Genomic DNA, 14,350 nt, shown 5'->3' on the forward strand with positions numbered 1-14,350 from the left:
GTACGGAAGTACTGGCTACTGGGCTGGTGATACTCTCGGGGACTAATAGTCCACCAGCAGAGGCATCGACCCAGTGGTAGTAATAAAATTAACCGTACCAATTTTCTTGCACCAGATGCACATTTCGACAATACATGTCTCTTCAGTGATGCACGTGGCCAAAATATTTGAAATCCACAGCTTAAAAGTCTTTATTTACAATGCATATATATACATGAACATGTAAAAACATCATAAGTTCAATGTACAATAAAAAAATTAATTCATATAGTTTTTCACTGACACCCCTCCCCCCCTCTTAACTTAATTTAGGAAAAAATGATTGACTAATAAGGATATTGTTTGAATTGTTTTACATTGTCTTATCTGGACCTTTTATAGCTGACTATATGCGGTATGGGCTTTGCTCATTGTTGAAGGCCGTACGGTGACCTACAGTTGTTAATGTCTGTGTCATTTTGGTCTTTTGTGGATAGTTGTCTCATTGGCAATCATACCACATCTTCATTTTATTAACCGGATTTTTGTGACAAAAATGTCAGTTATTGATTTGGGGATGCTAGGCGGGCGGTCGTCCAGCCGATCAGTCGGGCGGGTGGCAATCAAATGTTTTCCGTGTATTAACTCATGAACAGTTCAACCAAAGCTTTTAAAATTTTAATATGTTGTTACTGGCAACTAAATGAAGGTCAAGTTCAATAATGGCGATTTTGACTTTTACCGTTCAGGAGTTATGGTTCTTGAAAGATTGAAAAATGGAGTTTCCAGTCGTGTCCGTGCATTTACGCATGAACCGTTCTACCAAAGCTTCCCAAATTTTAATATGTTGTTACTGGTGACAAAATGGAGGTCAAGTTCAATAATGACGATTTTGACTTTTACCATTCAGGAGTTATGGTTCATGAAAGATTGAAAAATGGGGTTTCCAGTTGTGTCGGTGCATTTTCTCATTAACCATTCAACCAAAGCTTTTCAAATTCTTATATGTTGTTACTGATGACAAAATAGAGGTCAAGTTCAATAATGATGATTTTGACTTTTACCGTTCAGTAGTTATGGTTCTTGAAAGATCGTAAAATGGCGCTTCCAGTCGTGTCCGTGCATTTACGCATGAACTGTACTACCAAATAATCCCAAATTTTAATATGTTGTTACTGAGGACTAAATGAAGGTCAAGTTCAATAATGACGATTTTGACTTTTACCGTTCAGAAGTTATGGTTCTTGAAAGATTGAAAAATGGTGTTTCCAGTCATGTCCCTGCATTTTCTCATGAACCATTCAACCAAAGCTTTTCAAATTTTAATATGTTGTTACTGATGACAAAATAGAGGTCAAGTTCAATAATGACGATTTTGACTTTTACCGTTCAGAAGTTATGGTTCTTGAAAGATCGTAAAATGGTGTTTCCATTCACGTTGTTGCATTTTCTCATGAACCATTCAATCTAAGCTTTTCAAATTTTAATATGTTGATACTGATGACAAAATGGAGGTCAAATTTGAAATTGACGATTTTAACTTTCATTAATCATCAGTAATGGTTCTTGTGATATTGCCAGGACACAAATAAATGTCAATAAATCCGGTTTGCTGTTGTTGTGACAGCCTCTTGTATATATAAAACAAAACTTGCAGCATTTTGACCCCCACCCCAGACTATTTGATTTAAGTTTTTATCCTTCATTGATTTTTTGATGTTGTCCCTAAACCCTCTTTTTTAGAAGAAAGGAAAGTGTGAGCTAGAATGTGGAGGACACAATCTCAGCCATTGTGCAAGCAGATACTGAAGCAAAATGGCTGTTTGTTTACCCGGAGAGCGATGTCTTCAGGATTAACTGGTGTTCTGGCTATTAGGAGAGAGACTATAAATGTATGGGAGAGAAGAGCACCACTGGCACCTAAACATGTTAGAAAGCTGGTGAAAGATGGTATTAAAGTAATAGTTCAACCATCCAACAGGAGGGCTTATAATATGCAGGTACATGTACATACAAGTATAATATTCTTTGTTATTGGTGTGCTTATTAAACTAATGCTGTTTTACAACTTCAAGCAAACACTTTTAAATATCTGTTAAAAACATCTTTCATGAAAGTAATTTATGTCCTTTTTTAAAACATTTTGTAAAATATTTTTTTGCCTTTGTGAAATGTTTAAGCAGAATTGTTATTTTTTAAACTGTATATTTTGACAACTTAAGGTAGCACAATACAAAGATTTTTTTACTTCCAATCTCTAACCTTTGAAAGGCTGTTACTTTCTTATGCATGCATAGAAAATAATAAAAGAGGTATATATAGATAGATAAAAGATTAATCTTTTAAATGAATGTAATATTTTTTATTATGCAATCATTATGTAATCAACTATTATGCAATTAGTGGCAAAATTTGGGTTAGTTCACTTGAATGAATTTAGCTCTTTCATCTCTTTAAATATACAGAAAATTTTAACGAAATCTTAATCAACACATTATGGGCTACAAAAGGGTGTCTCAGATTATCTCTATGGTATTCCATTCTCTCATAAATCTCTAATTAGTATAACCATCCTAACCACATAAAAGAAGATAATGTTTAATTAGGTGTAAAATTTGTTCTATACATTCCATCTGAAATCTGAGACACCCTTTTGTAGATAATGGCAATAGGAACAACATATAATAAAATCATCCCTCTAGGGATACCAATGCAAAAGCTAATTTCATTTGAAAGTGGAAATTTGGGGAAAAATATTTTAGACACATTTAACCTTATAATTGGTTACGTAATTGTTGAATAATATCAACATTGCATTAGTTTGAAAGAGTAATCTGTTACCTATCCAAAACTTCCACTTTTATAAATTTTCAAGCATTATTAAGAAAGTTACAGCATTTTAAAACTTGGTAGTTGGAGTTGTAAAATCTTTGTATTGTGCTACCTTAAATCTTGCCATTTATCGTTTTTAGTGATACAGTATATAATAAAGCAACAATTAATTTTTTTCTAAATTGTCTGTACTTCTTGTTACAAAAATGTATTACAAAAGTTATATAAATATATATAAATTCAAAGTACAGATAATTTTTTTCTCATTTATGCAATGTTTTTTTCTGAATGAAAGATTCAACTGAAACTAAAGTTTGCAGACAATGTTATGCACCATTTTCCTGATATTTACCTTTAGTATTGTTCTTGTAAAAATATCAGAAGTATGTGTTACCAGCATAGAGCACATAGTATTACTCACTGTATGAACCTATACAACATGTATAAGGATATGCTGACAGATGGCTACTCAACATTCAGCTTCAAATTAAATGAATATTTTGGACATGGACATGTTAACATAATACAGATATTAACCTTGGTAGTTCTAGGCCTGTCAAGCAGTATTGCAGCTGTGCAAGCATAAAAAATGAGCAGGTGCTGGGATTTAATTTTGTTTAAATTGGTTTGTTATTAATGAATATATTTATTGCTTTGTAGGAGTATGCAAAGGTTGGAGCTACAATACAAGAAGATATGTCTGAGGCATCACTTGTAATGGGTGTCAAGTCTGTTCCTATAGATCTACTCTTACCTGACAAAACATATGCTTTCTTCTCTCATACAATAAAAGCTCAGGAGGCTAATATGCCCTTGCTAGATGCTATCATGGAAAGGGTAATATTGATTTGTCAGATTATATGTTGTTTCTCTTATTTCCAATTTTGATTTTAAAACATTTTTTTTTTTCAACAAGTGATATTTTTAAATAATTGATTAAACTGCTTAAATACATTTATCAATCTGATGATTTTTTTGTGTATTCTGTTGGCTCCTCCTAAAGGCTTAAGTTTAGTTGTCCTTTTGTCAGTAATCTATCCAGTTAAAGTTTGTTATAAGATAGTTTGCTGAGAAGTTGAATTCACATCAGCATGACATGTGTTCATTATGATGTGAACTTTCTGATATATGTACAGAACTATGTCCTTTTTGATAGGAAGTTAGTACATGTATATCAGTATACATGGTATAGTTAAAACTTTCCTCACTTGTATGACTGTACATTTTTTATCATTTATGCTGAAATCTTTATTTATCAAACACAGTCATCCATGTATATATACATTATCAAATTTATTTGTAAAATCTTAATCTACTTTAGATAAGATCAGCTTAATCTGCTTTAGTCTGAGATCAGAGGGTCTTGCCTCACTTTTATCCTTTTTGTTGTGATTCTAAACTGATATGCTTCACCAATGTAATATCCTGTTATTATACTGCAAGTTTACAATGATGCACATATACATGTATAAACATTTTTAAAAATCATTATAATCATGATAATTCATAATCCTCGTCTTTGATTTCGTAAACAATTGACATTAGTCAAGTCAAATTAAGGTTTAACCTCAAACTAATTGCAACAAAAAATGTTTTAGTTCTTATCTATAGAATTAAGCCCAAAATATACACAGAAAAAAGTCCTATAAATTTTTTAATCTACATTTGAAAGGGAAAATAACTCTGCAAAAATGATTTTTTTTTTTAGTTTTTGGTTGAGTTTCTTAAAACTCATGCAAAGCAAACTTTGATGTGGTTAAAAGTTGGTATTTGACTATTTTATATCATTTTCTGCTCATGAAATGTACAAAAGCAAAATGTTATGGGTATTTTTTATTTTTTTTTGTGCACAATTGTAAATTGGTGGCTTTGTAACCATTTTAAAAATAATTTAATAAACATTTGGCATTGTTTATATCTGTATATTATATTTGTTTAGCATCTACCTTATTTAAAGAATCTTTAAACCACTAAAAGAAGAATATAAGATTAATTATTTTTGAGATTTCTACTTTGACATGTTGGAAAATTTGATAAATGGTCAACCAATGAATTACGAAATCTAGGTTGTATCATGCTTAAAGATATGAAAACACCTTTAGAGTTGTTTGTTACATGTACTTTCTTAAGATGGCTAAAATATCAAGAATCAATACATTCTGCTGAAAAGAAGCATTATGTTATAATTTTGTATCAATTTTTATTGATATTTGAGCCTTTTTTTACAGAGTTATCTCCCATTTCAATGCAAATATCCATAAGAATTTTAAAATCTTAATTTTTTAGTCTTCCTCAAGTTATATTTTGTTGGACTTTTTACTGTGTATATTTCGGGTATAATGCTAAAGATTAAAACTTATAAATCTTCTGTTGCAACTAGTTTACAGTTAGGGTCAAATTTATGCAAGATTGACTGGACAACATTGCTTAATGGTAAACTGTTGTCATATGATATTATGAACCACAATGGAAAACCTGAGGACCTTTTAAGGCTTATCACAATGTATGCTGTATGAGGTTTGTTCATTGTTGAAGGCAGTAAGATGACTTCTACGTTTGGTCTAGTGGAGAATTGTCTTCATTGCAATGATATATATTTCCTTACTTGTTTCAACAATTTTTCTCAGACATAGTACATGTATTTTGTCCTACTTTCCTTTTGACTGATAGCTACATAAGTAGAAGCAGAAATTGAATTCCTTCAGATTCTAAAAAATAGAATAGTTATTCTAAGTAGTCTACATCTTGTACATCGTAATCATTCTTCAAATAAAATAAATGATTGAAATATGCCTTGTTAGGGCTTTTATAAAAGATCAAGGATTTTATAGGACTTTCCAAAATGGCTTTTTAACTGTACGTTATAACATTATGAAAAAGTTATAAGCACTTCATGTTTAAAACAACTAGAGGATCCTGAATATTGGACAAAAGTCTAAATACAAATGTGGCCGATATCTTTAATACATTTTTGTTCATACAAGTATTTTGGTTTTTAAAAAGCATAATTTTGACAGTAAGTTTTCTTTTACAGAACATAAGATTAATAGATTATGAACGCATGGTAGATGAGAAAGGACAGAGAACCGTTGCCTTTGGAGTGTATGCAGGAGTAGCTGGAATGATAAACATACTCCATGGGTTGGGATTGAGACTTTTGGCCTTAGGGCATCACACACCTTTTATGGTAAACCACATTTTATTTTGATAATACAAAGACATTATCGTATAATATAAAGCTTTATTTAAACTCTTCAAAAATCAGTTACTTCTTTATATATTTAGTAATATGATGTAAAAAATTCTTGCTAATTTCCTAATAGACCACTTTTGAGTTCATCCCCCACCGAAAAAAACTCGTCAATTATACTCGCCTTTATGACGTCTTTTACAAGAAAGAGGAGGTCACCTGTATCTCTCCACTATTTATGTGCATAGAGCGTCTTAGTGATCGTCATTGTGTAGGATAAACTAGAAATAATGGTTGTTCTGTAGGTACTTAATGACAGCAATGCTGATTGTCAATTTCGAGAATTCAATTTGCCTAATAATTCGTACAATATAGAAACACACAAATGACGTTCACTAAAACCAGAGCTTTTGACGGAAATGCATCGAACTTGAAAGTTGTCTATTGAATGGATGTTATTTGTTGGCAAATATTATGGTTTGCAAATGTAGCATCTACTTCTTTGTTTTCACTTTTTCATTCCAGAACTACAAAAATAATAGAAGCATTTTAATTTGAATATTTCATGTGTCATTAGTTGATAATTTTTTTAGTATATTGGACCCAGTCATAATTACAGAAACACAGAACAAGCAAGACAGGCAATTCGTGATGCTGGATATGAGATTGCTTTAGAAAGAATGCCAAAATCTCTTGGACCTTTAGTGTTTGTCTTCACAGGGTCTGGTAATGTTTCTCAGGTATAGTCAAATAGGTTTTCAGTCAGTCATATATGAAAAAAGAATTTTGAAAGTAACATGAAGTAGATAAAACATACCTGCTTGGTTGTTTAAATGTAAAAAATGCTTAATTTGAATTTAATACTTAAGCTGTTAGGCAAAGGGGCAATTAAATTTTACCCTTGATCATCCGTCTGTTTTTCTATTTGTCCTAAATGAAAATAATTCTGCACTCTAATTTAAGTTTTTTTCATCCAAATTTTATGAAACCGATACACAATGCTAAGAACCAAAACTCGCAAAGAGAGTTGGAATTAAAGCAGTGAGTCCTTACCATTCTAGATTTATGCCCCTTCATAACTTGGAAAGTTGCAAATTTCCTTCATCCTAGAACAATAGAACTCTTTAAAATCTACCAGTGACATCAAATGCTCTAAATAGTATTTTTACATCTGATAAGCAAGCTTGAGCATTAATGTCTTCAACATTCTTGTTTTATTTTTGAAATAAAATATTGAGTAATACAGGGTATGACTGTATAATGTTAATGTGATTAACAGCAGAATTTTGGTAGAAGGCTAAGGCTTAAAAATACATAGATGAATACCAGTGCTTTATGAAATTGACAGACACCTTTATCATATACTTTGAAATGATATGTTGAAAGAAAACAAATATTTTAATCACACTCTTAGCAGGACCGAATGAACAGATGGATGTCATTTTCACAGTGATGAGTTGTTGCTTGCGCTTACTTATCCTTTCTGTTTGACACCATGCCAACTTTCAGTTTTTTTATACAACCGAAAAAATGAAAAAAAAATGTATATTGGTATCATGTTGTAGTCGGCTTCGTCTCCGTCGTTGTCAGCTTCGTCCAAAGACAGATTGTTTCCAGATAATAAATCAATAAGATTTTAACACAATGTTTAAGAACACAAAATGAAGCTTGGGATTGATTTTGGGGGTTATGGTCCCAAAGATTTAGGAATATGGGGCACAAAGGGACCAAAAACAGCATTTATCTAGTTTCAGGACAAAAAGTAGGGTATAAGTATTTCAATTGTTCTGAAATTGTACCACAATGTTTAATACCATAAGTAGAAGTTTGGGATTTATTCTAAGGGGTTATTGGGCAAATAGTCTAGGAATTAAAAGGGTCAAAAAGGGGCCAAAACAATCATTTTTCTAGTTTCAAGACAATAACTTGGGTCTAACTGTATGGATCTCTCTGACATTGTACCACAAGTTTCCATATAACACATGGAAGACTGGGATTAAGTTTGAGTTTAATCTTTTCTATTTTTGAATAGGGGGCAAAAAAAGGGCCAAACAGAAGCATTTTTCTAAGTTTACAGACAATAACTTGTGTTTAAGTGCATGGATCTCTATCAATTTTTACAAGAAGGTTGGGATTAATTTGGGGTTTATTGTTCCAATAATATAGGAATTGGGGTCCAAAGAGGGGGCCCAAAATAATCATTTTTGTAGTATTCAAACAATAACTTATGTTTAAGTGTATGAATCTCTCTGAAATTAAACCACAAGTTTCCATACCATGAAGGGATTGTTAGTATTGATTTTGAAGGTTTATGGCTCAAAATGTTTCCAAATTAGGGGCTGAAAAAGGGAAAAACTAGGTATTTCTAGTCAATAGACAAGTAAGACAATTTAAAAGCGGGGTAATGGAGGTAATTCTAAAAAAGATAACATACTATGTTGGGTATGTTTGGTATTTACCTCCCTTACACTACTTGTTATATTATGTTTAAAGAAATGTTAGGTTTTGGACTAATTGCAAAAAAATGGGGGTGGTACAGGGGCGGATCCAGCCATTTTAAAAAGGAGGGGTTCCTAACCCAGGACAAAGGGGGGGGGGGGGGGGGGGGGGGGTTCCAACTACATGTCCCCATTCAAATGCATTGATCGTCCAAAAAAAAGGGGGGTTCCAACCCCGGAACCCCCCCTCTGGATCAGCGCCTGTGGTAGTTGTTTTCAATTTTTTTTTCTTCAAATTTCTAAAATTCCAAATTTTTTAAAAGTTAAAAGCATAATTGCCAACATCTCAAAATGCCCATGGGGGTTTTAAGTGCAAGATGGCTCATATAGTCCTACAAAACCTTTAAGGGGGGTCTTCAAATATATTTTAATGTGTTTTTTTTTGCTTCTTCATACTTTTACAAGCCTACAGCCATTGTAAAATCAATTGTTTTGTTTAAAATTGGGGATACATTTGCTTTTTTAAAATATCCATTTGGAAGCGTCCATGGAGGAAATCCCCATGCAAATAGTGACAGTTGGCAGGTATGTAAAAGAAGAAATCTTTAATTGCACAATATTTCGCAAAAGATTTGTAAGATCTTGACATTTGTTTTGTGTCAGAAACTTATATTATGTCAAAAATTTGATCACAATCCAAATTCAGAGCTGTATCAAGCTTGAATGTTGTGTCCATACTTGCCCCAACTATTCAGGGTTTGACTTCTCATTTGTATAAAGCTGGGCCCTGCGTAGAACCTGGTTTACATGTTGAATTATGAGTGGGTTATAGTTAGCACGACAATGCATGCAACTTTTTGCTTATTTTTAGGGTGCACAACAAGTATTCCAAGAATTTCCACATGAATATATTGAACCAGAACATCTACCCAAAGTTGCCAAACATGGTGGTGAGTAAAAATCTGTCAGTCATTGATAATAGAAAATTTGCATTTAAACTCTGGTAAAGAGTTGTCCCATTGGCAATTATATATACCATATCTTCCTATTTTTGTATATATTCATGCATTTAAAAACTAATAAAAGTGTAATTGAACTAAAAAGAAGGAAAAATTGCAAAGTTATTGACTTTGTCTTGAATATTTCTAAAGTTCAGTAATACATCTGAAAGGACTAGGTCAGGTAAGGACCGATTTTGGCCTCAAATTTTAAGTTCATCTGACGAAAGATTTTGACCATTTATTGAACACTTAAGTCTCTATTTCATCTGAATCAATTAGTTTCTGTGATAGATTTTAACTGATTTAGTCATTAAAAACGGTCTGATTGAAGCTCAAATATGAAAAATCTACAAAATATGCCAAAATTTGTTACTTTTTAGATGGTTTTTGTCAAAAATGAAAGTGGCCGCATCCGTGTTCATCCACAACCTTTATATATGTTTTGTAATATCATAAAATGCAACTTACATTTCAATATTATGGATGAACACGAATGCGGCCACTTTCATTTTACATGAAAACCGTCTAAAATTTAGCTGAAATGCGAGAATTGTGAAGATTTCAGTAATTTAGCATGACTTTATGGTGTTAGTACCCGATTTATGTGCATTGTATTGTTTAAAACAGCCCATATTTATGTAGCAGGAGCATTCTACTGTCCAATTAATAACTAAAAGTTTAAGTTTTAACAATTTTGTAAAACTGCTATATTTTGGGGCCAAAAAGGGGTCTTACCGGACCTACTCCTTTATATTAGCAAGATATTTTAAAGTATCTCATTCTACTTAATTATTGTTGGATTTAGGATATAGCATGTTCAATAAGAACATTTTAAGAAACAAACTTATCCTTCTAGCATTTTTTTTGTTTTCTGTTTATTTTACATGGATCTCAATTGATTATTTCTTACAATTTCAGCCACCAATAAGTTGTACATATGTGTTGTAAGCAGAGAAGATCATTATATTCACAAAGATGGTGGAAAATTTGATCCTGAAGAATTTGAACAGCATCCATCCAGATATGGTTCAACATTTGCCTCAAAGGTATAAAGATTTACTATAAAAGGGGGGCAAAAGATACCAGAAGGACATTGACAAACTCACATGTTGAAAATAAACAGGCAAAGCTGTGGCTGAGAAAGAAAAATACCAATAGAAAAACAATAGTACATTACATAGAAAACTAAGGACTGAGCTACACAAACTCCACCAAAAACTGGGGGTGCTCCTTAAGTGTTACCCTTGCACATAAGCAGATATAAATTGTTATCTTATGGTGTAGATAATCTTTAAATGATAATAATTAAATCATGTACATCAATATATCCTTTTGTTTCAACAAATAATTTAAGGCACTTGACCTTACTAACAAAGATTCAAATGCTAAAAGAACAAAAAAGTAAGCAACATTAAATCATCCCAACTCCATATTGAAGCAAAATTTCCCATGAATAAGAATTCTATAGTTTGGATATTAGATAAAAATACTATTAGGAATAAATGTAGAAAACTAACTATTTATATTGTCATGTTATTGAAAATAATGGAATGTAAACAAATTGCTATAAAACTAGATGCCAATCTGATCTATGAAACTAATAATTTAGAAAAAGATATTAAGGTGGTTGTAGGTACAAAAATGTCAGCAAAAATTAAACCTTTATTTTTTCATTACAAGTTTTAGTCATTACACTAATAGTTATTACTTCATGATATGGTACAAAAATCAACCCAAAAATTTGATTCGGTTTGGCCACAGATGACTTTTAAATTGTTATATCATTGAAACGCTCCAAATTATCTCCCTAAGATGCAAATTTGAAATATCTTTTTTAACTCTTCGGTGACTTATATTTTTTTTTTATTGTTTTCAAAAAAGCTGTACATAAACTAAATACATTGTAATTGTAAAATTTAAGAGATTTCTGTAAATAGATAACTTTTTTATTTGATATTACATGTACCTTTATTTCTCCTATTAGTTCATCAGAAAAAAAGGACATTAACAAAAATGTATGCTCCTTCCAGAGGCAGATTGTGAGCTTAAATGAACAGTGACCACATTTTTTTATTTCATTTTTCTTTTAAGTATATGATAAAGTTGATTTTTTTTTAAAATATAGCGAAATCGTATATTAGAAAAAAAAAGATTTATACCCAGGAGCCCCCTTAATGAACAAATGACATCGAATACACAAGTTTGTAATACAATTCTATTAATCTATATAACTTTCAAATTGTGTTCAAAAACTTTTACTTTTTTGTGATTAGTATACAAAAAAAACTAATTTATTGTAGTTTTTGAAGTCGATTCATCTTTCTAAATGTTTATATTTAAGGAAGTTGGCTTGTCATGTATTCGATTTTTTGTCAGATTTTTTCGAAATCCTCTAGTTTTATCCATTTGAATGCCTTGAAAAAATTGCTCCACAGACCACCATTTTTCTTTTTGTAAATCTTTTGTATGTATAATGATAAGCCATCTGTAAAAGTCTTATACAATTTTAATTACTTTTTAACAGTTTTTGAGAACTTCAACTTGTCAATGATAAAGCTATGAAAAGTCAAGAGAGAATATTTTCCTGGTAAAATTTCAATGGCTAATATCTCGAAAACAAGCACGGTGACCTATATATTTGTTTGCTCTTTGGATTCCTTTATTGATTCCCTATCTATATAAACTAGTGTTTTGAAAAGTTAACTACTTTGAAACTGAGAAGTGAACTCCTGTAATTAAGTGTCACCTGCCTTTTCTGTTGTGAAACACTTTAATCGTTTGTGATACAAGAGCAAGATTTAGATAGATAGATAGATAGTTTATTCTCATAAAACCATGCAAGTACAAAGGTTACAGAGAAGTTGAAAAATAATATACATAAAAAAAACAAATTATGCATTTAAAATGCATAAAATTCAAAAATTTTCGGATGAGATAACATATTAAAGAATATATATATAGATTTTGATAGTCAAGTGTAATAGTTAAAATTGTATAAAGAAATTTTTCCTATAAGTATAGGTATGGTATATAAATTATGGTTGTTAAGAAGGAGTGAGATGCATGTTAAATGTAAATGAGACAACAACTGAGAAACACTATAAAACCATAAAGTATTTTATAGTGGTGATACTTTATACTTTGCTGTTGTTGATTTAGACTTTTCTTATTTTGAGATTGTCATCTAAACTTCGTATCAAGATTAACTTTTTATATTGGGTTTTAAAAGATTTTAACTTTATAGATATATTTATCAATTTTGCACCAGGTGAACCATTGTGTAGGGTATTTGACTTATTAAAGGCTTATCCTAATACTGTTATGTTTAATTTTTATAAATTACTTGACCTTAATTTTTAATCTTTATATCTGTTGTCATTGCAATATTTACAAGTTATGATAAATAAACTTGGCTTTTGTTCATGTAAAGAATTTACATACAATTATTTGAATTATATAACAGTATGAACTATTTTATGTGTACATTTGTATCCATCTTTTACTTTTGCACCAAAATATATAATGGGAACTGGAAAGAAAGAGTTTTCCTCTGTTGCAGATTTATAAAAAAAATCACCTGATGTAAACTAGTGTACAATCATGACAATACCAACAACTGTTGATGTACACATTTCAGCTTGATTTAATTTTCCTTTATCAGAAACAATTGGGAATAAACTTTCACACGAGAGTACAATCGACCTGTATTATAAAGTGACAACTCTTGGCATATTTAATGTTTATTTTCAATTGATCAATTAACTCTTAATTAACAGTCGTTTCATGACTTGATATTTAAAAAGTGAAATATGCATTTTAGTTATAGATTTTTTATTACAATATTATGTATAAATTACTGCCTATACAAGGGTGACAATATCAGATTATTACATGGCATTTTTCGTATCGCATGTATTATCAGCCCTAGGTTTAATATCAGCCCAAGAGCCGCATGGCTCGAGGGCTGATAATACATACGATATGAAAAATGACATGTTATGATCTTTTTATCATATGCTTCAACAGTAAAGAAAAATAACAGATTAATGTATTGATCCTTTTACGTGTTCTCAAAGTTTGAATAGTAAAAACGTTCACGGACGTCGGACCCAAAATTTGATATATTCGATATGAAATTTTTCTATCATATGCCTCAACAGAGAGAAAAAAAACCAGTTTAATATAAACGAATCGACAAAAACATTGTTTGGATAAGTATTTTTTAAAGAAACTTTCTAAATTATGTTTCAGAAAAAATAAAAAAATGCATTTATTTAATAATTTTTTTTTTTTTTTTTTTTTTTTTTATTATTTTTATTATTTTACATGATATACTTTACATTATAATTGTGTTGTACACTTATTTGTAACGTTTTTCACTGAAAACGTAGCATTGAAGTGTATTTTCCGGAATTGGCAGAGTATCACCGGAATGCCATGTGATAACGTTACGGAAAGGCATGTGATAACAACCGAAGCATGTGATAAACTTTTCATATCAGCCCGCTAAGCACCAATTAGAAAAATATGAAATTTATGTCAATTTAATGCTATTATCAAATGGTAAAATTTAAATGTTATTTAGTCTAAGTATATGATAATTATAGATTATTACATGGCATTTTCCATATGGCCCTGGTATCAGCCCTAGACTCCCATATCAAGCCAGAGGGCTTTAGCCCGAGGGCTTGATATGGGTCGTGGGCTGATACCATGGACCATATGGAAAATGACATGTAATAATCTATTTATCACATATTTTCAAGCAGGAGAAAACAAATAGCTTACACCAAATTATGTTTGATATTTCATCAAAAATCAAAAAGATATTTAACGAAAAAAATAAATAAATGTACAGTATCACTGTGAGTTAAAAAAAAAGTTTGTATCACAGTAGGTTAACAACGTTT

General features: G+C 30.9%; 1 protein-coding gene across 2 annotated transcripts in view; it reads left to right on the plus strand.

Moving 5' to 3' along the window:
• LOC134722998 (alpha-aminoadipic semialdehyde synthase, mitochondrial-like) overlaps window positions 1-14,350 on the plus strand; it is a 38,934-nt gene that overhangs the window by 1,877 nt on the left and 22,707 nt on the right. For both annotated transcript variants that reach the window (XM_063586631.1, XM_063586636.1), the window contains exons 2-7: window positions 1,723-1,979; window positions 3,472-3,648; window positions 5,846-5,998; window positions 6,595-6,741; window positions 9,311-9,389; window positions 10,359-10,486. In XM_063586631.1, the coding sequence (XP_063442701.1) occupies window positions 1,746-1,979; window positions 3,472-3,648; window positions 5,846-5,998; window positions 6,595-6,741; window positions 9,311-9,389; window positions 10,359-10,486 (918 nt within the window). In that variant the 5' untranslated portion in view covers window positions 1,723-1,745. The remainder of the gene's footprint in view (window positions 1-1,722; window positions 1,980-3,471; window positions 3,649-5,845; window positions 5,999-6,594; window positions 6,742-9,310; window positions 9,390-10,358; window positions 10,487-14,350) is intronic.

This window comes from Mytilus trossulus, chromosome 1, assembly GCF_036588685.1.
Source record: "Mytilus trossulus isolate FHL-02 chromosome 1, PNRI_Mtr1.1.1.hap1, whole genome shotgun sequence".
NCBI classification, from domain to species: domain Eukaryota; kingdom Metazoa; phylum Mollusca; class Bivalvia; order Mytilida; family Mytilidae; genus Mytilus; species Mytilus trossulus.